The sequence below is a fragment of the Camellia sinensis genome, unplaced genomic scaffold (assembly GCF_055761805.1).
Source record: "Camellia sinensis isolate YWXY unplaced genomic scaffold, ASM5576180v1 Unanchor13, whole genome shotgun sequence".
In the NCBI taxonomy this organism is placed as follows: Eukaryota; Viridiplantae; Streptophyta; class Magnoliopsida; order Ericales; family Theaceae; genus Camellia; species Camellia sinensis.
The window spans coordinates 547,261-567,614 of NW_028129009.1; the positions used below are offsets into that span (position 1 = coordinate 547,261).

The 20,354-nt window shown below is 35.4% G+C and overlaps 1 protein-coding gene across 2 annotated transcripts in view; it reads left to right on the plus strand.

Annotated features, from left to right (window-relative positions):
* LOC145814834 (protein transport protein SEC24 C-like) overlaps positions 1 to 20,354 on the plus strand; it is a 41,292-nt gene that overhangs the window by 12,177 nt on the left and 8,761 nt on the right. For both annotated transcript variants that reach the window (XM_082911819.1, XM_082911820.1), the window contains 10 exons: positions 6,612 to 6,723; positions 7,437 to 7,564; positions 8,795 to 8,914; positions 12,450 to 12,530; positions 13,472 to 13,549; positions 13,719 to 13,811; positions 15,445 to 15,499; positions 18,928 to 19,004; positions 20,002 to 20,073; positions 20,198 to 20,281. In XM_082911819.1, coding sequence (XP_082767945.1) covers positions 6,612 to 6,723; positions 7,437 to 7,564; positions 8,795 to 8,914; positions 12,450 to 12,530; positions 13,472 to 13,549; positions 13,719 to 13,811; positions 15,445 to 15,499; positions 18,928 to 19,004; positions 20,002 to 20,073; positions 20,198 to 20,281 — 900 coding nt within the window. The remainder of the gene's footprint in view (positions 1 to 6,611; positions 6,724 to 7,436; positions 7,565 to 8,794; positions 8,915 to 12,449; positions 12,531 to 13,471; positions 13,550 to 13,718; positions 13,812 to 15,444; positions 15,500 to 18,927; positions 19,005 to 20,001; positions 20,074 to 20,197; positions 20,282 to 20,354) is intronic.

Sequence of the window (20,354 nt, forward strand, 5' to 3'; positions counted from 1 at the left end):
TTTTGGGTAAAAGAATTCTGGGTTAAGAAAATACGCAGCTGCATGTAAAGGCCGATGCAATTGGACATCCCATCTTTTGTCGATGATTTCAAAGATTTCATTATACTTCTCTTCTTTATGATCAAATGAACTTGCAATGCATTCTTTTGCCCTATCCATTGCCTCATAAATGTATCCCATGGGAGGTTTCTTCTCAGTATCAACCAATCTAAGCACTTTGACAAGAGGACTTGAGATCTTAAGGGCAAACACAATAGTATTCCAAAATGAAGGCATCAACAAAGTTTGTGCCATTCTTTTACCTTGTGGCTCCTTTGCCTATTTGCTTAAGATTCAGTCTTCGGAGGTGACCATCTTTCTCAATTTTTTTTTTTTTGTTGATGCATCCTAGACAAAGTCAAAAAAGGCGGTTGCAAATTTAATTTTTGCAGGTTTGATCAAATTCTTCAAATTTGTATAGCGCCTCATCATGTTTAGTAACGTAGGTCGATTGTAAATGTAGCCATGTACTGCAATGCCTCTTTCAAATGTCTTTTTCAGTCTAGGTATCGTGAAAATGTCTTCTAACATCAAGTCCAAACAATGAACAGCACATGGTGTCCAATTCAAGTGTTCATACTTAGCTTCCAAAAAACCTCCCTATAATGTAACAATAACGAAAAATTATTATTTTCAAGTTTTTAAATTTTAAATACAAAAAAAACTATGAGTAAACAATTTTGATGTAAGGAATGAAGAAATATTCTTACCCGCCAACACATTAGCTGCAGCACTATCAGTGATAACTTGCACCACATTCTCTTTTTCAACTTTCTCCACAAACTTGTCTAGTAATTCAAATAGCTTTTGCCCATCCTTTGAATAGCTAGAAGCATCAACGGACTCAACAAACATGGTTCCTCTTGGACAATTAACTAAAAAGTTAATCAATGTCCTTCCTCTCTTATCAGTCCAACCATCAGCCATTATGGAACACCCGTATTTTGCACAATCCTCTTTATGATTCTTCATCAAATGTTCCGTATGTTGCACTTCTTTTTTGAGTTGGGTAACGCGCACTTCATGGTAAGTCGGTGGCTTCATACCAGGACCATATTGGCCAATGGCTTCAATCATTGGTCCAAAACTCTCATAATTTACTGCATTAAAAGGGATACCAGTATCATACATCCACCTTGCAAATCTTTACACTGTCCGAGCTCTCATTTCTTTTTTGTAAGGGTCATTTGCATCAATTTTGGTTTGTTTCCCTTTTGCTTGGTCTCTTCGATTTTTCACCACTGCTTCAGGATTGGGTGTGAAGTAAACATCCATAGGCCCTTTTCTCTTTGGCATTTTTTATTTTGATTTGGATTTGGATGAACCTTGGCTACTACTTGTCAACTTACGGCGTTGATTGACATTGATCTCAACAACATCTTCATCTTCATCTTCCATGTCCATGTCATCGAAATTAGACAACATGTTCATTTCTTCTTTTTGTGTCCTTTTTTTTTTACATGAACTCTCTAATCTTTTCTCTTACATGAGGACACTTCAGGCAAGCAGTGACATTCCTGTAACCTCCCGCGAGGTGTTGTTTCACCCGATAAACACCTCCATTCAAGGTTCTGAAAAGCGGTTGCGGTCGCCATAACAGTGGCGGTGACGCGGTTGCGGTTGCGGGGTGTAAAGGCCATAGTGTAATGGTTGCGGTAAACGGAACTGTGAATTTTTTTATTTTTCACACAGTTTGAAAAAAACTTACTGATACGCATATATTTTTTCCATGATCATATTTATTGGGTTAAAAATAAATATTGATCAATTTTTGTAAATTTTTAAGTATGATCCAATATATTTCATATTTTTAAATCACTATAAATTGAGTTTTTTACATTTTATTTTAATAATTAATGACTTTATATTATACAAAAAATCAATCACTAACTATTATATATAAGATAAACAATGACAAAAGTAAGAGAATAAATAAGAGCCTAAATATATATATATATATATATATTTTAACCAAGCCAAATAGATAATGACTACACTTACTATTATTATTATTTTCAAACAATATATAGACCCTGTTTGGTGTAGCTGTTAAAATAGCTTATAGATTATAGCTTAACAGATTATAGATTATGACTTTAATCAGAAGTTGTTAATCTGTTTGGTGTAGCTGTTGGTTTATAGATTTAAGTTGCTGAGTAGTGTTTGTTAAATAAGTTGTGAAATAGCTTTTTCAATTAATTTTTATTTTTTGTTTGTCTACATTTCTCATAAAAAATAATAATAATAATCTATAGTCCATTTGAGTCTTTTTCTATTTTTAAAAAAATAAAAAATAAAAAAATTTAAGAGTATAACTATAAATTAACATGTCCACAGCAGAAGCTGATAATCAGAAGCAAGGGGTGAGCAGCTTCTCAGAATCAGCTTTTTTGAGTTAAAATAAGCTGTTAGAATCAGAAGCTGTTTGAAATAAGTTTAACCAAACGGTCCAAAATAACTTTTTCAAAGCTAAAAGTCATAAGTTGACTCTGAAAAACTGAAACAAACACCCCCATAGATAGACACACACAAACAAAATAGTTTAGTGATAGCAGCTGAATAGAATAGCATAGGTCTTACAGTTTCAACAAATCAATAACAAGTTCTTCATCTTCCTTCTTCTCTCTCTCTATCTCTTGCTCCTCCATTTTCTCTCTTTATCTTCCCTCTTTTCTCTATCCCTCTTCCCCCATTTTCAGCTTTTTTTATTGTGTGTTTTTTTGAAAGAAACAGTTTGGAACCGTTACGTAATGGTGCGTAACAGGCCGTTATGGCTGTTATAGCACCGTTACGACTATTATGGCAGCCGCTACGGCCGACACACCTGTGAATCTTAATCACACTGCAAAAGCGGCCGTAACGGGTGGCGGTAACCGCCAAAACCGTTATGTAACGGCGTTACGTAACGGTTGCGCCTGCTTTTTAAAACCTTGCCTCCATTTGATACTGTACCACAAAAATTACACTCGAACTTGTTTAAATTATTCACCTTTACCAAATGGGCATGTTGCCACGCCAGATCTTTTTTATTACTTTCCGATGTCATTTTCTCCACAACAAATTTAATAAATGGAAAATAATTTAAGTGTAATGTAATGTGTGATCATGTGATGAATTAATTATTTGTAATTTTTTTTCCCTAACAGATAAAGGAAAAAAAAAAACCAATACCACATTGTATTAATTAATTATTTGTGAATAATTAATTATTTGTAATTTTTTTTCCTTAACAGATAAAGGAAAAAAAAGATCAATAGCATATTACAAATAATTAATTATTTGTGAATAATTAATTATTTGTAATTTTTTTTCCCTAACAGATAAAGGAAAAAAAAAACCAACTCAAGTGTATTTTTTTTAGTGTATTTATTAATTATTTGTAAATTTTGTAAATTCTTCTCTTACATTTTTTTCTAGAGACTCAACTCAAATAATTGAAAAAAAAAGAAGCAAAACAGAGCACTAAAAAAGGAAAGAGAGGAAGAGTCGAAGTCGAACACACGCACACCTAAAGAAGTCGAAGCCCCAAAAAAAAAAAAAAAAAAAAAAGGCAGAACTGAAGTTGAAGCAGAAGAATCGAAGTCGAAGAAGGAGAAGGGGAGAGAGAGTCGAAGTCAAACAGACCTGCAAAGCCGAAGTCCAAGTCCAAGTCGCAGTTGCAGTCGCAGTTGAAGTCCAGCTCCAGCAGCCCAGTCGAAGTCCAAGGCGAGGCGAAAGAGGAAGAGACGACACAGAGTAGGGTTCATCTGAGTCGTATTTGGCTCATATGGTACATGAGTTCTAATCTTCTGTGATTATGAGCCATTTGAACACACCCCTACAGCCGTTAGATTAGATCTACCTCTTAAACAATCAATCGCGCCTAGGCGTGAGCCTTGCGCCTCTCTCGCCTGGTTCAAGTCGCTGCTAAGGCGCGCGCCTAACTAAAAGCGCCTCGCCTGGTACCTGTTCAGTCGCAGGCAGTGCGCCTCGCCTCGCCTTGCGCCTAGGCGCGCTTTTCACAACACTGGTATTGCCATTTAAAGCATAAATCTAATACCAAAATCCTATGTTGAGACATTAGGCTCTCTCTAGGAATCACCTTACAGTTGTTGCATTTTAGACGATTTACTTTTCTTTCTATAAAGTAATTTATTTGGCTCCTAATTGACCTACTTTTAAAGATTATCAAATGCTCTTCTCTCCTTTTATACATAGTGTTGGCTAACACCATGTCAGAAATCAATGCAAAATCTAAAATACTCTCCCCAATCTTATTTCTATCACCAAAACCATACCCGCCATGCACCTTCTCATAACCTAGTTTATCTATTCCTACATGGCCATTGAAATCTCTACCTCTAATTAGGTTCTCTCCTACGGTATCTCCCGTAACACCTCATCCATTTGGTCCCAAAAATTTCTCTTAGTCTGATCATCTAATCCTACATGGGGGGCGTATGCACTAATAACGTTCACTATATTCTCTCCAATAATTCGTTTAACTAACATAATCTTATCACCTTACCTAATGACCCCAATTACGTTTTCTATAAGACCCTTGGCAACTATTATTCTTACTCCATTCCTGTGTTTATCCTTACCACTATAATATAATTTAAAATCAACATCCTCTATTTCCTTAGTTTTCTCATCCGTCCACTTAGTTTCTTATACGCAAGCTATACTAACTCTTCTCCTAATCATGACATCTATCAATTCCATAATCTTATCAGTTAAAGTTTGTACATTCCATGTGGCTACTCTTAACCTATAGTCTTGGACTAGTTTCTTTATCCGCGTTCATCCAGAAAAATATAGAAATCTTTACCCATTTTTCACCACACCTAGGCGTCGATGCAGCGCCCCCTTGCTCACTTTTTGAAACACCTAGAGGTAGGCGCAACGCGTCACTTAAGAGAAATGACTTAGCATTTAATCGATTCAAAGTAGGATTCATTTTCATTAGGGATCCGAATGTCTTTTTTACATGTTGGCTTTCTGCTACCTAACACACAACCCTCCTTCTTTATCCGGACTTGGGACCAGTGGAGTGGTTAAACTTAAAAGCCATTTCTCAATGGTGGTGGTGGTGCTGTGGTATGTGGGAGTAGTAGATTGTGTTACGGTCTAACCTGTGTTCTATACATCTATTTGCACGAAGTGGGTACCACTAGACTTGAGCTCCTATGGGAAGGATTATTTTTGTCATTAATGGTTGCCTTCTTTGTGCTTGCAACTGGGGAGAGAATTTGTTTTGGTTTGTTTGGTGGTGTGGGGACTGGGGGGGATTTCTTTAGAGATGTTTTAGTGACTATTAATGAACCAAAGGTTCTTACATCTTTGCTCATGGTGGATTTGGTTTAGAAGAATTTTGAATGGCTAAGAAATAATACTAAGGATATAACTATGTTAAAAAAAATAAATAAATAACCAAGGATGTGTTTGGTATTTTTTTTTTTTTTTGCTTAAGATCTTTATTGGGTGACGATTTGGGGGCGGTTGGTATGCTAAAAGACAGACTTTGGTCTCCACGTTGACATACGTTGGGTATGTGATAATTTTTTCTTCTCAGGGAAATTTAGATTAGTAATCCTGAGCTTTTCATCGTATGGGAGTGTCCACATTTGTTGATATTTTCAGGTCTTGTTCTTTTGCACTTATGTTTTCTTACTCTTTTTTTTTCCTTTTCGAGATTCTAAGATTTGAATCACATCACCTATTCTATGATAATGAGGATTTCACCATGAGGCTAACAAAAATGTGGCCAGGCATTTCAATTGGTCACCCATGCCTTTCCCTTCCCTTCCTTTTGCTTCTTCTTTTGTGTATGTATTTTGCTTTAATTTATTTATTTAAGGTGGGTGGATTGGTTGCTCAAACCATTTCTTACCTTTCAGGCATAACTCTTTCCTTTCTTTGCTGCTGGGGGTTAGGGTTTAGGGGTTAGGCGTCCCATATTTTAGTAAAGTAGTCTAGGAAAGGTTTTATGGAAAAACACATTTTTAATAAAGTTCCACTGCATTTTTCTTCGTACTTTCACAGTGTAGATATGCTTTTCTATTTTTTTGATAAGTATTCTGTAGTTCGCATTTTCTAAATGGTAGGTTCCTGATTGTCATAAAACATGTTTGGGACATGGCTGATCATGCGTAGTGTTAAATGCACACATAGCATGGAGTCAGTTTTTTGTTTCAACTCTTAGTATTGATCAACAAAGGTCTGGGAACTGGAATTTGGTTCTTTTATTTGTCTTGAACATTTTATTATTCTTATTCTTTCTTTAATAATAATAATAATAATAATGATAATAATAATAATAATAATAATAATAAAATATTGTTGAGATTGGCCCTATGTTGGAAAATCTTGTAATTTAATCTAAATTTCAGCATTTAAATTTGGATTCCATTTCTTTATCTGCTTTCTTCCGTTTCTGGTAATTGTCAGCTTATTGCAGTTTTCCTTGTCCTTTATCAAGCAATACATGTGAATTACAAAAAAAAAAAGAAAAAAAAAGTTTAAATGAAAACTAAAATTAATCATTTTTGTCTTTGCAATGTCTCTTATGTATGGCATGTGTTACTTTATAGATTGTGGACTTTGGAGAAAGCGGCCCTGTTCGATGTTCTCGTTGCAAAGGATACATTAATCCATTCATGAAGTTTATTGATCAGGGAAGACGTTTTATCTGTAACCTGTGTGGTGAGTAAATGATTCCTTGTATATTTTTGCCCCATCTTTCCATATGGTACTATACTATATCACAATTTAATTACTGTCTTTGCATGCTATTTTGTTTTCATTCTTGTACTTATCAATTATTATTTTTAAATTCTTTTCAAGACTTTCTTGTTGCTAGCATTCTGTTTTAGTGGGGGGAATAACAAGCTATCTTTGTTTATTTTACATTGTTAATTATGTTAGATTGTGGAATTTGATAGCTATCATTGAGAAGCTGTAGTTATTCTTAGGTGTTAAGAATCTTAGTTATGTATGGTTTTGTAGGTCCTTGATGTTATGTAGTATATTCCTGTAATTGTGGGCACGAGCCATCATGTATTGTCAAATAAATTACAATATTCTAATTTGATAATGTACAACGTAGATCTATTGATGCAATAGTAAGGAATAGTGATATAATCACCATGAATGGAAATGTTAAGGGGAGGGAATGACCTAAACTAACATGGGATGTGGTAGTAAAAAAAGACGAATATATTTAATTTAATTGAGCATATAGCCGTTGATAGAGTAGAGTGGCAAAAAACAATTCATGTGGCCGACCACACTTATTCGAACACAAGGTTAAGTTGGGTTTGGTTTCTAGTTATTTTCCCCTGTATGTTTCTCTGTGAATATAATATTCTGCAGCTGTCAAAGTTGTGAATCTACAACCAATGCCATTTGTTTTGCAGGCTTTACGGATGAAACTCCTCGCGATTACCACTGCAATTTAGGTCCAGATGGCAGGCGTAGAGATGCTGATGAAAGGCCTGAACTATGTAGAGGAACAGTTGAATTTGTTGCTACAAAGGAGTACATGGTTAGTAACACACAAGGTTTGCGGGTTATTTACTGCGGTTAATTTACACTTTTATTGACTATTTAATATTTAGTATTCTCATGTGATGTGTCCAGCACTGTTTATTGTTGATGGTATGATGAGCAGATACCATTGTCCAAGGCAAAGTTTGAGACTTTGCAAACATTTTTAATCTAAAAATCAGCATGTATATCACCACTGAGGGACTTGAATTAAGAATTACCTGAAGAAGTTCATGTTCGGAAGTGTGTTTTTATGTATGTCAAAATATGGTGTGACGTTTTATATTTTCTTCCTAATTGCTGCAGAAGGAAAAAACAGAGGAAATACTTCATACAGGTCAAAAAATTCCAAATAATTAAGAATTATGTGACGTATAATTATTGCTTATCCTTTTATAGGACATAATAAATATACATACTTTGCTTGTGTCCTCACGTGTTGTGTTATACATTTTTCTGAAAATTTCCATGTCATGTAAGGTGTTTGTGCCTGTGCTTCTTATGGTTGAAATCAGCTACAAATTTGGCTCATCGTAATCATTGGAGCCATGTCTTTGCTGAATGAGCCCCTAACTTGGATATAGTTTCAACACACCTAGGCATGCCTGAACCTGGTCTGGAACTGTGAAAATTATTGAAGTACACATCTTCAGAAAGTTGACTTATAGCACCCAATTTGGATTCTATGAATATCTTTGACCTTTGGGGTCTGAATCTCTTCGTTCTTTTATTTGCTCTTTTGTTGTTGGCTGTTGTTTAACATTTCACTTTCCTTTTGACATTTGGATTCAATTGGCAAGTTTCAAAATGTGCTAGCTAATTATGATTTTTGAACCCCCACTTTTGTTTACTTATCCCAATAAAAAAGAAACATAATTAATTGGAACAAAGAATAGGAAAAATAATATTTAAACTTGAACCGACTGGCTGCCATCAACTAACCTATGCAAAGGTTGAGATTAAATAGTGCTATTTTGGGAAGCTTTTATTTGTTAACCATTTTTATGCCCATGAAATATAGGTTTCAGTCTAGTTTATTGGCAGGATTGATCAGACTGATAGCATCTTTTGGCGTAACAGTTAACATTGCGATGAGATTAGCTGCCCGTTTAGTTGTGAATTCTTATATGCTGTTGTTGGGAGGATTTTTGTTGTTATTTCTTTCCCTTTCCTTGCCTTTATTATGGTACAGGATAACTAATTTTTTACATTCTTATTTTATTACCAGGTGCGTGACCCGATGCCTGCTGTGTTCTTCTTCCTTATTGATGTATCCATGAATGCTATACAGACTGGTGCAACCGCAGCAGCTTGCAGTGCAATCAACCAAGTTATTGCAGATCTTCCTGTAAGTTATATTTCTATTGAAGTATGTTGTACCATATTATTTGCCCACTTGAATGAGTTTTGGTCCGGTGATTTCTAATTGCATTTAAGTTTGCATGATCTATGTACATATTGCATTTAGGCTTGCTAACTTTTCTGCTGAAGTTGTTGGAAATTGTTATTTGTCAGTCATTTCGAGAATAATCTGAAGTATCAGTATTTGGGGGACTCTGGGAAAACCAAATTAATTTTCATAGCAAAGGGCCAAAGATTCTGTCTTTCGCTACAAGAAGCCTACAGATGTGAGTGAGTGTTTAAAGCATGACCAAAGAAATATATTGAATTCATTTTTAGCAACCGTTATTGCATTGAAGAAGATGAAATCAGGTAAACCTTTAGAGCTAGATGGTATCCATATTGAGGTGGGAAATACTTAAGTGAGCAGAGGTTATCTTAGTTAGCAAAATTATTTAATTAGATTATAATGACTAGGAAAATGTCTAATGAGTGCAGAAAAGGTATTTTAGTTTCTATATATAAAAATAAAGAAGACATCCAAAACTGCAATAAATATAGATGTATTAAGTTGATTTGTCGATAAAAAAAAAAGGTTCATGTGTAGAATGATGAAATTGTGAGAGTGAGTGATTGAGCATCGCTTAAGCACTTTGTATCTTTTTTCTTTCCTTTTTAGTAAAATTTAAAATGTTGCTGATAATTTTTTTTTTTGGGTAGAGAACGAGCGATTGATCTTCGATTGAGAGTTTCAACAATCAACTCAGAGAATAATACGGAAGCAATATACTTACTAAGGAGACAAATAGAAATGTATAAAGATAAGAATAGAGATCTTCATATGGTTTTTTATAGATTTAGAAAAAGTTTATGCAACTGCTTTAGAGATAATGGGCATTAGAGAAAAAGAAAGGCATATATTGATGCGATGGACGACATTGACATGTATGATGTGGCTATTACTACAATTGAATCATCTAAAATAGAAACAAGTGTATTTTCAATCATTAAAGGATCACACCAACAACCAATATTGATTACTTACCTATTTGCCCTAGTCATGGTTGAATTGATAATATATACTATACTTCCTCTATCTCAAAATATTAGTCCTTTTCAAAAATCAAGACTAAGATAACATGAATTTCCTATTTTGCCCTTCTTTTAAATTTACTAGTAATATCTTTAAAGTGTAATAATTGTACTACCAAAGGGTAGCTTTGGAAAGTTAATATTTTTGAAGTGTAATAATTGTACTACAAAAAAAAGTTGAATTCCCCAAAAGGGACTAATATTTGGGATGGAGGAAGTATTTGGATGATGTTCCATAGTGATGTTGTTTTAGTAGATAAAACTAAAAGAGGAATGAACACTAAGGGGTTGTTTGGGATGATCTAAATAAGTGCACTTTTTGACATTTTATGAAATATGGTTTGGTTTGGTTTGAAGTGATGTGGTAGAGAGGTGATGTGATTTAAATAAGATGATGTAACTTAAATAGGATAGTGACTTTTTGACTTTTTTGTGTTATGCCAAACTTAGCCTAAATAAGAAATTTATAATGAAACACTTGAGTCAAACGGGTTAAAAATAAGTAGGCTAAAATGGAATACACAGAATGTTACTTTAGTAGAAATAGCGGAGAAGTGAAAATTTAAAGCTGGGAGACACCAAAGAGTGAACAATTTCGTTTTCTATGTTTGATTATTAATAAAGATGACGAGGTTAGAGTTGATGTAACCCATAAAATCAAAGAGGTTGACTCAAGTGGAGGGGCGGAGGTTGGCTCAAGTGGAAGGGTGTTTTTGGCATATTATGAAATCAACCGATACCAACAAATTGAATAGAAAAATTTATAGTAAAAACAATACATTAATAAAATGAGTGTCGCTGAGATAAGGATGCTAAGATAAATGTCTAGCAAGAGTGAGAAAGAACAAATTACGATGGTTTGGTTATAGATAATGAAGAGTGGTAGATGCAACGGTAAGGAGTAGTGATGTCTTTGCTGATAATGGAAATGTCAGTGGGAGGGGAAGACATGAGATGGTGTAGTAAAAAAGGATATGAGCTTATTTAATTTTACTGACCTTATAGCTCTCGATAGAGCAGAATGACGAAAAATGGTTGATGTAGTCGATCCCAATTGATTGGGACAAAGGACTTCGGTTTGGTTTGGTATTGTTGAGAGGAGGCTTTGTTTAACATGTTTGTACCAGATTGCTTGTAAGATCACAGCTTCAGACTGGATGTTACACCATTGGTTCCTGTTATATTCTAAACTGTTATATATTCTTGTTCCAGGTCTGCATATTATTTATTCACTCTGAATTATTTAGTGCTTAGACTTTTATTAATGCAATGAAAGAACCGTCCCTTCCTTTTTGTTTGGCCTGTCAGATAGAAAGAAGATTAGACCCCAAAGAGCCCTTCATTACCACTTTAGGTGATGGAAACATCCAAGAGAGAAGAAATCTTAGAGGAAGAAAATCTCAATTGACAGCTAAGAGACAATCTTTGAAAATATCTATTACAAAAGATCAAAAGTTGCCCCAATAGGACTGTCCACACCCCCTATTTATAGACAACCAACTCGACCACCAACTAATATAACAACTAACTAGCTCCAACACACGACATGCACATGATTAGTTAAATCATTAGGGGGTGGGGAATCATTTAAGTTTAATGTAACAGGTCAATTTTATACACATGATTTTACAAGCATAAGATGAAAAATATACACATGATTTTACAAGAGCATTAGATAAAAAAAATCACCTCAAGGATAGTTCATCTTATTAGAAGCACTTCACATGTTAGATGGGCGTATCCTGTATCTATTGAATGTTCTTGATTATTTGAATGTTTCTCTTTGGGAGGTCACATGATTGCCAGAGCAACTTGGTTTCAAAATTATTCATCATTTGGGTAGTCTTGGCCTTTGCAGATTGTTTAGATTTTTCTTGCTAGTAGCTATTAGCTTTTGTTTGCTTGTGTGCATGTTAGTTTTCTGAATGTCTCTCTATCTAGAGACATCTTTCTCGGCAGAATCTTTGACCTTGGCTGTTTGCCTTTGTTCTTGCTTCCTCCCCCCCCCCCCCCCCCCCTCTATTTTCGTCCACAACCATGATACAGACCCCTACTATCCCCCACCCCCACACACGCATGGGGTTAGTGATTGGAGAGAGAAAAAAAAAACAATTTTGGCCAATGACCGTCCACTGGGGGTCTCCCCCAGTGGGAGTCCCAAGCATTATACTTTCATCCATTCTTGCTTCGTGTTTTAATAGTTGTTTGATGGACTCCATAGAGAGGTGATGATGATTGAGGAATTTTGTGTAGATTGTAATTTTATTTTATTACTGTTTGATATTTTGCATACATTTGTGTGCTAGAGTTTTGACATTCTTGTATCTTTTGTACTCAATCTTAGTTTTTTCTTAGTTATTTGATCCATTTAATTCACAACCTGCTGAGCTCTATTGCAATTACTAAAGATAGAACATTTTAGTCATTGATCTGGCAATGATTTCTTCCAGGAGGGTCCTCGGACAATGGTGGGTGTTGCAACATTTGACTCGACAATTCATTTCTACAATATGAAACGCGCACTACAGCAGGTCAGTATCCTGTTCAAAAGGTTGACTTGTCTCAGATTCCAGTTCTTCAGTTGAAAATTAGTGTCTTTGCTTTGTAGCCATTGGATTCTTTCTTGTTCTTCTTCTTCTTCTTCTTTGTAGCCATTGGATTATTTTAATTTATATATATTCAGTGGAGCCTAATAGGAGAACTCTTGTTGGCAAAGAAGAGCCTATTAGGAGGATTAAAAGTTATTTTTTGTCCATTTTGTATAGTTGGATTTTGGGGATGGTTAATTCATTATTGAAACAAATTTTGGATTTTGTTTGGAATAGGTTTGGTTGTATAGTGGTTTTTCTTTTCTTTTGTATATGGGTTGTACACCCCGTGTGCCTTATAATAAAATTTTAATTATCCCAAAAAAAAAAAAAAAGTGCGTATGATGGTGCACATCACAAGTGGTTACTATTTAAAAGGGTTTAAATTTTAAGTTAGAGAGACATGGCTTAATTGAATGGTGAATATGCTCGATGACTTTTAATTTTAACATACAAATTGATTTTTATAATTTCACTTTTGAACTTCAGTACTTAATTTTTCAGTGTTAATAATCCAGTAGTAAAATTTTATGGCATTTGATTTTCAGTTTTATCCAACTATTCCATCCTCTTCTGCTCTTCGGAACAATTTGTACTGTGATCACATGCTTTATTTTCCTACCTTCCAACTGCATCTGGGTCAGTTTTAAGTTTTGGGAGTTTGTTTTTGTGGCATATTTTTTGGATAATGCTATTTGTGTCCTGCAAAATTTGTTTGATTGTGTTATCTGTGTATTGATGATAATACTAACCTAATGTTTGGTTCATATTATTTGATGTGACAAGGCTGATAAATTAAAGTAGGAAATTATAATTTGCAATCGTTTTGAAACAAATTTGTCATGAATGTTTTTTTTTTTTTTATCGTGAATCTGTGTGCACAGCCACTGATGCTCATAGTTCCTGATGTACAAGACGTTTACACTCCTCTCCAAACCGATGTCATTGTTCCCCTTTCTGAGGTCAGTTTCTTTCTTTTAGTTTTAATTTTTATTTATTTATTGTTGATAGCAGAGCTGTTTGCAATTATGTGACATGTAATTTGGACGAATGGTCTCGTATTTGTATTTCCTTCTTCAAAAGAATTTCAAAGTAATTTAAGCAAATTGGTTGTTTGTTTTGAGGATTCAGGGCCGTCAACATTTGGAGCTGTTGCTAGAAAATATCCCAACCATGTTCCAGAATAACAGAACTGCTGATTCAGCCTTTGGTGCAGCAGTCAAGGTTTGTACATTTCTTTATAGTGATTATGTACGCTTAGTAATTTTGAGACGCAATTCTTCTTGTCTAACATACTTATGAGCTATTAAATCTTTTCTTTGATGTAAATAGCCAAACCTCTTAGTAGAGAATTCTCATGCAAAAAGAGCATGCATATATTTTTGGAAAGATAATTTTGAAAATTTAAAAAGAATCCATTTGTGTATGCTACAGCATAAAAATGTTCCTATTCCTTCTGTCTTTTTAATTTAATGAGTGCGCGATTTCATGTTGGTGAGACGAGCAGCTTGGTAATAGAGCGGCAAATAAGCTGAGTTGAGGTGAGCCTAGCTGCAGGGTGTTTGGGCTCAGAATGATTATTTTTAATATGTTCGGGCTCGGACCATGTTTGCGACAAGCCCATTAGTTTGTGTGACATTTTTATTCCCCCATGTATACTCTACCCAGATTAGACACTTGGATACTCTAATTTTAATGTTTTTTGAGGAAGAAGAAACTCACATTTGATAATAAAGAAAATTTTCTAGCATCAAATTGATGGCAGGTAGAAATCCTTCAATTCTCTAAATCCTATTAATTTCAAGTACATTTGTAGAAATAATGTGATATGTTAGTACGTCTTACAACATACAATTTCTTGAAATGTTCAGTATGTGTCCATGTACCCATACAACCATACATATTCCTATATCCTAAGATTAAGGGTTTCGTGTTCAGGATCTGGGCACACCCACTTCTGGCAATTATACCAGATTTCATGTAACATAGGAGCCCTACCATATGCTTTGGTTCGTGACAGTTTCATGATCTCACGAGCACAACTCGGCTTCATAAGGCTATATGAAAATGGAAGAGAAAACAAACCAGCGGGCAGAAAGACGATGTGATAGTGTGATTATAGCATGTCGGAAAAAGGTTTAAAAACTGGGCCACCCACCTACTTTTTGTATGATGCTCCAAACTGGAGTCCCGTATACTTTAGCTTATACCACATTCCTTCAGAAAATGTATCCTATGTATGCATATTTATGTCGAGTAATCTTTATTTATATTATTAGGTGTTCTCATATTTGAGTTATTAAAATTTGGTGGGATGATAAGGGGAACTGAATTATGGGAGTTGGAAGAAAATATAAGAAAATGAAATACTTAGTAGACAATTATGGACAGTGCTTAAGTTCAATTAATATGAAAGGAACTTGATTTAACTTTTCTGGGATTTACATGCTGGCATTATTGAGGAGAGTATTATGGACAGATTGAATGTGGAAAAATTGTTACTGTAGTGTCATATTAGTGTAATGTAAGCATAAACTATTCATATTATTGTAGTGCAGAATTTGTCCTATAATATATCTCTTAGACTTTCTCCCCATAAGTATGATAGCATAGCTTACCACGTTTTTTTTTTTTTGGTCTGTACTTTTTAATCTACAGCACATCTCTCAATCACAGTAATCTTCATTGATAGAACTGATGCTTGCCCACTATTATGATTTTTGTTGCTTTTATATTCTGTAGAAGTCTGCTAATAATTAGGAATTATAGAATTCTGTTATTACCTATGTGCACACATACATCTGAGTAAATTCAGTGTGTCTATGTTGAAATTTATGTTTTTTTGTTATTATTTCAGGCTGCTTTCTTAGCAATGAAGAGTACTGGAGGAAAACTTCTAGTATTTCAGTCTGGCAAGTTCATGAACTTTCCATCATTGAATTTTATGTGTTTGGTATAAACAACAACGAAATTGCTAGCCCATACCATGTCTGTTTTTTATGTTGCCAAGTTCTCAGTCATATCGTGCTTCTTTTGTGTTTTTTCTTTTCATTTTTAGTTTCAAAAAAATCAATCAGGCATATAACTGCAAACAAATTCTGTACTTTTATTTACTCATAGATACTAATGAATGTGAATTGAGATGGGGAATATATGTCTGATCTAATGATGTCGAGGAAATTATGTAATTTAGTAGCCAAGAATGGCACACTTTTCTAATTCAGGCTAGGGTTTCTTTAGGCATAATAGAACTATTAATTATGTTAATGTGGGAATTATGTAGGGATTTGGTTGTTTGATATGAGGATGTCTAGATCAAATAAATTGCTTGCAAAAAATAAATGTTGCTCGAGTAGGTGTCAGAATTTAGGATTTAGGGATTTGGCTTTTAGAATAAGATGCGATTTTGAAGTCAAAGCTGGCAAATCCTATTCTATATTCTTATTAATCTGCATATAAGATTTTGTTTTTGATAAGTACAGTGTCATTTATGGAAGTAGAAAATGGGGCATCACCTTTGTAAAATAGCTTTCCGAGATAAAAAATCTCGACATGCAAGTTGAGCTCCTATAAAATCTACAAGAGCAAAAGAGGCTTTGTAAAAAATAAATAAAATCATTTAGTCCAAAAATGGAATTAATGTAATAAACACATCTTTAGCGGTATTCTCGATTCAGTGTTCAAAAGTACATTACTTCCTCTCTCTCCAAGCACCCCATTATACATGATCACATTACCATCCAAGCACTGTTTTTCTTCTTCAATCTACATTACATCCATCCCCCCAACACTTACGCCATCACCCAATGGACCTAAAATATCATTACAGTCACATGCCATTCCATAACTCCTTGGTCACATCACAATGAAGCATTAGATGATCTACTGTCTCTTACGCACTGCAGCTCAAATAATACTGATTAGGAAGCCTGAAGTCTCGTTCCATCAAAATATTGAATGGAGTCTAATATGTCTGTTGAGAAAAAAAGGCCACTTTGTTGGAGCTCCAAACTTCTAAATGATCTTTGAAGCGAGAGGGGTACTTGATGCTCCGGTGATCAAAGACACACCCAAGAAGGCAATGAGAGTCTTCACTTTCTTCTCACCCACTCTGACCTCTCCATTTGATCTTCTAGAAGAGGCCCTCCTCACAAACCATCCTATATGTGCCGTCTGGACTAAGCACTGCTTGTTAGGGGGGGGGGGGGGGGGGGGGATTCTCTGGTGAAGGAGCCTTTGCTCCTTCCATCTCCTCAATACCGAGGCAATCCTGCTTTCTGAACCAGCCACCAGGTCCTCACCAATGTTGTCTTCTCTTTGTGCTACTATCTACCATCTATACTGGATGTCCCCCCTTCACAACTAAGGCCAATGATCCACCATCATCTCCATTAGTTCCCAGACTACCTCGCCTACCCAAATCTCTTACATCTGTCCAACAATTATTTGTGCCACCCTCCTCCTCAACACACTGTGTACTGCATGGAACATTGGCTCATCAAAACCCTCTCTGCATTCAGCAACAAGTTTTTCTCTTTCCTTCTATTCTCCAATAGAAACAACCTTCATCTTTTCTCAGTCGAGAAAGCAAAGAAGAAGACGGAGAACTAGGCCCAATGCAGTCCAGCCTTGGAGGCTGTGCCTTGGCCTGGACCAAAAATACTGCTCAGAGAAGAGGAACGTGAAGGAGATAAAATAGAAAGAGGCTCAAACCTGTTTCCTCCAGTATTGTTGGGCTTGGGCTTGCTATTGTAGACTTCAGGACCTTTGTCTTGTCTTAGAACTTGGACTGGTAGGCATATGGCCCCACTGTCTTCTTAAAACCACAGTTTGGGGCTTTTAAAAAATGGCCCATTTCCCTGATCAACCGTTCACTCCAGCATGGGCAATTTCCCCTTTTCCACCCAAGCGAGCTTCCTACTGCCCAACTCAGATTTGGCCCTGGAACTATCTCCAACTGTTATGTTATGTGGCTTGGACTGAGCTAGCTTATTATTTTTCAACACTTTCTGGCCTTGCTGAGTCTTAAAGGATCCATGCTGATTAATTTTCTTCCCACGTGTTCCGAGTTCAGAGGATGTTTTTGTAGAGCCTTTAACCTTCGTTGGGATCATGTGATGCAAATTTAGCCCTATGCATGATCCCTATGGCAACCTAGGTGTTAATACCTGGAGTTTTCTTTCTTTTCTTTTCTTTTTTCTTGTTCTTGCTCTTCTCAATGTTCTGTTCATTTGATGCTTTATAACCCTACTGGAACCTTATCTGATCCTCATTCTTTTCCTACCCTTTTGATTATGATCCTCATTCTTGCTTCAACCATTTAGGCATAGCTCATAAATGTTATTCAAATCAGGCTCTTTACTGCTTACAGCCCCAGATCAGTCCCAGAATTGTTGTCTTTTTCCAGAATTAAACCCTGAAAACCTTGGCCTTTTGTTACAAATTTTAAACTTGCTTTTGCTACATTTTTCAACTCTCTTCTCCATAATTAAACTTTTTTGATTCTTGGTATACCAATTGACAATTACCTTCTTATGAATTTATATACATCACATCAACTTTCTTTGACATTTGGCCTTCTGCAGTGAAACTTAAATTGCCTTGCATAGCTAGCAGCGTTGCAGGCATCTAGTAGAGGCAGCAGATGCCATCTGTTTATTTGATTGGTGTTTGGAAATCTTACCCTTCATGCATGTAGCAAAGTTCACCTATATAACTTGAGAATAAAATGTGTGTTCCTGAACAAGATTGTGCTGTGAGCTATAATTTGAAACCTGCCCTTTGGCTGGTACCAAATGAAATGGTTTGGGTGAATATTTTGGTGATGTATTCGGTCTACAGGATGTAGTGATCTTAGGTAGGATTGTATCTGTCAGTAGCAGCTTTTAAAAGAATTGAAGTCTCGCAGTAATTAAATCGGGAGTTCACTCTTCATTGCTAGAGACTGTAGTATTTTGTTGCGTTGCTGGATTGTATTTCAGTATTTAAAAGTTTTACCACCATCCAGAATTAATTTTTTAAGGTTTGTCTGGGACTTAATAAGCTAAATCATGGCAGCAGAAATGTTTTCATTGTGGTTTGACAGTGACATTGAGAATATGTATTATTGCGCTCTTAAATTGAAGTTAGGTAATGGATAATGTAAGTTTTCTTACATTTTGATTTCTCTGCTACATGCCTATTGGCAATTTTGTCCCTGTTTGGTAGTGCTCTTCACTTGGCATGTGAAGCTATTTGTTCATTCTCTTTTATAAGATCTTTTTGATCTCCTGTTGTTTATAACAGATGTGTTGAGAGAATTGATGGATCTGATAATGTTATTGTCCTATGTTGTATACAGTGTTGCCATCACTTGGGATTGGATCCCTTTCTGCAAGAGAGGCTGAAGGAAGGACGAATATCTCTTCTGCAGATAAAGTATGCTTATCTGATATATATTTGTTCCTTTGCTTTCTCTGTCCTTTGGTGTATACTGGTTACATTTTTCTGACTTTTGGCTTGAGGTAGATGGTGAACTAGTTGATCGCAGGTTTCCTGTGCAAAAGTGAAGGAGCCAGACTCCTTTTCTACATTGGTTTAACTTCTGAAGTTGTCCATTCAATGGATTTGTCTAATTTTAATTAGTACTAAGCATAGGCATCAGATATACAGGAGTTTCACTTTTTCTAAACTACTCTTTTCTTCTTTTCTGTGTCCAAAAGGAAAAAATTACACCCAGTTTAATCCCATTGGATGGGATCTAGGAGGGATAGATTGGGTGCAGACCCAACCAATCTTTCCGGAGTGAAGGAAAAGAGGGTGGTTGTGCTAATCAATGTGGAATAATTTCTGATGGAAAAATTGCATCAACCAATCTTTTGTAGTTGTTTAACCTTGTGAATTCCAGATGGAGTTAATGATCAACACTGTCATGTATGATGGATGGTTGCTAGTAGCAAGTGTCTATAGTTGATGATCAATACTGTCATTTAAGATTTGGGCTTGGTTTAGTGTAATGTTTATTCTTCAGGCATTACACATTTTTTGTGTAATGCAGCTTTGGCAGTCATCAGTTTTGGTTGTGCTTTCTGTCAATATGATTACCATTCCAGGCTTTTGAGACAATTTCTCTTTTACGTCCTTCTGATGCATTACATCCAAATCTTCTTTTAATTTTGAAATGTGTGATGAATTGATACAACTTTTCTTTCCTGGAGAGCTGATTTTGTTTGTCTGTAGCTTGTCAGTGAGATTCTCCCTTTCCCTCACTCTAAAGGACCTGCCTGATTTTTCTCTTTCTATTTTTCTTCTTTTTTTAATTTTTTATTAAGTACTTGTGGATTTGTCTCTTCATTATTCTAGTGCGTCTTCATCCTTAAAGTGTACTTTTTTTTTTTTTTCTTCATATAGTGTTCTGTTTATTGTTGAATTTTAGGAGGCCCATAAATTACTCCAGCCAGCAGACAAAACTTTAAAGACAATGGCTGTTGAACTTGCAGAGTATCAGGTGGGGTTTTACTGTTTTGGATCTTCCTACTCCATATAGTTCTGAAATCTTTCCATGATTGTTGGTTGAGACTTATGATGCAAACAATAATTTTCTTTTAATTCAATCTAATCAATGTTTTCAGGTGTGTGTTGATGTGTTTATTACCACCCAAACTTACGTGGACATTGCTTCAATCTCTGTCATCCCAAAAACTACTGGAGGGCAGGTATTTGTGAAAGACTCTTCTATCATTCTGGCTTGGTGGTCATATAAATTGTGAATTGTTACTCACAAGAATT